The 1,592-nt window shown below is 35.4% G+C and overlaps 1 protein-coding gene across 1 annotated transcript; it reads right to left on the bottom strand.

Annotated features, from left to right (window-relative positions):
• Positions 1–10: 10 nt before the first annotated feature.
• Positions 11–1,584, bottom strand: LOC109592525 (uncharacterized; the record flags this gene model as incomplete). Its single annotated transcript, XM_020007955.1, has 5 exons — positions 1,492–1,584; positions 440–1,441; positions 339–398; positions 234–287; positions 11–177 (listed from the first exon to the last, which is right to left on the bottom strand). Coding segments are annotated over exons 1-5 (1,296 nt in total), but the record flags the coding sequence as incomplete, so codon positions are not given.
• Positions 1,585–1,592: the final 8 nt, after the last annotated feature.

Raw genomic sequence — 1,592 nt, forward strand, 5'->3', positions numbered from 1 at the left:
ATACACGTACATAGTCTCCAAACTTAAACTTATCACTAAACAGAACTGTTCCAAACCAAACAGTAGCTGATCCTTGTACTGCTCCCTCTGGAATATTGAGGGTCACTCCATACTGACTACTGTGATATTCTGTTCGATTACTACCTACTTGTAGCTTTGTTAATTCATCAAATGTATCTATAAGAACACAACAAATCAACAATCATTGAAGCAACTTGATGATTATATCAAACCTTTGGCACTTTGTAATAGCTCTTCACTCAGTGGAATTGGCATTGATGAAGTGCCTATCAGTATTTTCATTAACATTAAACAATGGCAGATTAAAAATAACGTACTATTGTGCTGAAAACTGTCAATTTCTTCATTTCTTTCATCCTCATTTCTGTTGGGTGGTCCTGCCAAAGAATCATTAATAGTCAATTGTATATTAACTTACTTTGATCTGAACCAGGAATCAATTCAATGCGATCATCGTCATCATCAAAAGGTGTTTCCATTTCACTCAATGAAGAGCTTACAACACTTGAATTATCATCATCAGCTCTTCTATTTGTATCTTGATGCCACTTGTAGCATCTAATATAACTGGTTACAATGATTATCAATGCTAGACTGCACAAAGGAAGCAGTACAATACTTGCTCTTATTGTCCATCGTCTCAATGATATATCATATTCCAATAGAGCCACTTCAGTGATACCTTTGGTCTTTATGATGATGTATGACTTTTCACAAAGTAGTATGTCACTGCAGACTGTTATATTACAAGATAGTGAGTTAGTGCAGATGTTTCTTGCTGTTTGTGATAGATTGTAATAAGCACGGTCGATTGATACATTACTAGTTACTGTCACACCTCTTTTGATGGAAATGCCAACATAATACTGAGACTCTTCTGCTATACTGAATGACCATGACACTGATGATGTATTCTCATTTGTGAAGCATTGCTTCTGAGACCCTGAGTGTGTACCATATCTAAAAAAGTCATCAAATTTTGCTAAACTGTTGAAAAGGATTACGCAAGCTAAGTTATCAAATGAATTGTGAGGTTCTTTAATTTGAAGTGTAGTTTTGTAATTTATAACTGATCCAGCCAGTAGATAAATGGGCTGGTTTATTCCAAGGTAATTATAATCTTGATAATAGCCATTTTCTTTTGAAGCAATTTCTATTTCCGGAAGATGCTCAGTTGTTGTCGATGGCTTTTTGGACATGAAATAAACACTGTCAATTCTAATATTGAAGTTCATGTTCACATTTCCTATGGAAGAAGAAGCTTCATGTACGCCTGTAGTGTTTCTCAAGCTATCTCCAATGTACAGAGTATTGTTGATTTGAAACTTTGGATTGATTGCTATTATAAGAGTGCCAGCAAGGACTATTATTAGTGTGAGCCCAAATATTAACAGACCAAAGAACTTGCATGCTGACTTGCCTATAAACACAAATCCTTTGATGTAAGAGATAGGAATAGCACATGCTTACCTGTACACTTCATTTTCTATTGGAACAACTGCTGTAGGTCTGATGATCTCTGCTGCAATAGGATGGATAGTAATAGAGTAATAGCACCAGTACACTTACCA

The sequence above is a fragment of the Amphimedon queenslandica genome, unplaced genomic scaffold, assembly GCF_000090795.2.
Source record: "Amphimedon queenslandica unplaced genomic scaffold, v1.1 AMPQUscaffold_4881_Cont23143, whole genome shotgun sequence".
Classification (NCBI taxonomy): domain Eukaryota; kingdom Metazoa; phylum Porifera; class Demospongiae; order Haplosclerida; family Niphatidae; genus Amphimedon; species Amphimedon queenslandica.